Raw genomic sequence first — 1,598 nt, forward strand, 5'->3', positions numbered from 1 at the left:
AGGTATAGTATATAACAGGATAGATATATACAGATATAACAGCACTTTTATTTAACTTACCACGATCCTCCTGGTGCTTTCTCTCTGTGTCTGTGGACAAAAAAAAAACAGAGCCAATCTCATCAGACTGTCCTGGGAAACAAACGATGCCCCAACAAGCATACCAAGCAATGAAAGCAGGAGTTACACTGTACTGCTTACCAACGATGAGTTCAGTACTGCAGGAGATTCGTTCTCTTCCAGTTCCAACAGAGCAGCTGTACGCCCCAGCGTCAGTTTTACCCACTGATGAGATCTTCACTGGGAGTTTCCCTTCCGACAGATTCACACTGCTGTCAGGAGATGCTCTGCCTTTGAATCGCTCTCCCTGGTCAGCAGGAGAAAAACCCCGATTCCTGTAAACAAGGACGAAGTCGGTCTTGTTCAATATCCATTCAACTGTTTTGCGCGTCACATCACGTCGAAGCTTCAAGTGGCAGTCCAAAGTGACGTCCTCTCCCACTGCTGCTACAACCGGGCTCGGCTGGCACGTCAACAGGGCCCTTTCTGTAACGAGACATAAAATAAAGTCATCTCCAGTCATCCAAAGCACAAGCAGGGTCAATATATATTTAATGAAGTGAAAATACTTCCCTCCATTTATCAACGTTTTTTTTAATCTTGTTTAAAAAAGTGGGTTGGTTTAACGAAAAGAAGAGTGACGGAGTGAGATATGGTGGATACCTGATGATCTTTAACATCTGACACCCTCCAGATTCAACAGAGTGATATCTGCAGGTACAGAATATAACAGGATAGAGTAACAGCACTTTGATTTACTTACCACGATCCTCTTGGTGCTTTGCTCTGTGTCGTGGACAAAAAAACAGAGCCAATCTCATCAGACTGGGTCCTGGGAAACAAACAACGCATTGTGACATTCCAGAAGTTGTAAGAGTTTAAATTCATGAATTAATGATGCTGTGTTGCTTAGATACGAGAGAAACGTCATCAGACAGCGCCACCGCCTGTCTTAAGTCTCAACTCAAGAGCAACTGGGCTTAATAAGGTTGATGTGTTAGTAACAAACGACACATTGTGGAATGAAGAGCAAAGGCCACAGGAGGGATATCTGCATGTACATAATAAATTACAGTAAAGACAGCACTTTAGTTTTACTCACCACGACCAATTCTTGCCTTTGCCTTTGGCTCTGTGTCTGTGGAAGAAATACAAGATAAATACAAATAAGAGGGAGATATGGTGGATACCTGAGCCGACCTGGCAACCCTAAAGCTGTACTACACACTGTCAGGACTAAACAGGCCAATCTGAAGCAGTTGGTATCATTGGTTTATTTATGGAAGCGTAGAGCTTTTACCAAAGAGGGAATATCACAATCTCTTTCATATTGATGAATTAATACCAGAACTTCAGTATAGCACTCCTTAAGCCTTAGTCTTAATTAATATAAAACCTTTTCTTATAATTACAAGCAAACAATGTCATGGTAATCGTCTGGTAATGATGATAAACCCGTAATAATGCTCTCTTTGGTAAATGCACTGCGCTTCCTTACTTTGTGCATTGTGCTTAGTAAGTAAAAGGAAAAGAAAAGA

General features: G+C 41.6%; 1 protein-coding gene across 1 annotated transcript in view; it reads right to left on the bottom strand.

Moving 5' to 3' along the window:
- Positions 1-881, bottom strand: part of LOC118337926 — an 8,197-nt gene extending 7,316 nt beyond the window's left edge. Inside the window, exons 1-3 of the mRNA XM_035675091.1 lie at positions 824-881; positions 202-546; positions 61-90 (exon numbers count right to left, since the gene is read on the bottom strand). Of these exons, the coding sequence (XP_035530984.1) occupies positions 61-90; positions 202-546; positions 824-881 (433 nt within the window). The remainder of the gene's footprint in view (positions 1-60; positions 91-201; positions 547-823) is intronic.
- Positions 882-1,598: the final 717 nt, after the last annotated feature.

The sequence above is a fragment of the Morone saxatilis genome, unplaced genomic scaffold, assembly GCF_004916995.1.
Source record: "Morone saxatilis isolate NCDOM2014 unplaced genomic scaffold, NCSU_SB_2.0 Contig4, whole genome shotgun sequence".
Classification (NCBI taxonomy): Eukaryota; Metazoa; Chordata; class Actinopteri; family Moronidae; genus Morone; species Morone saxatilis.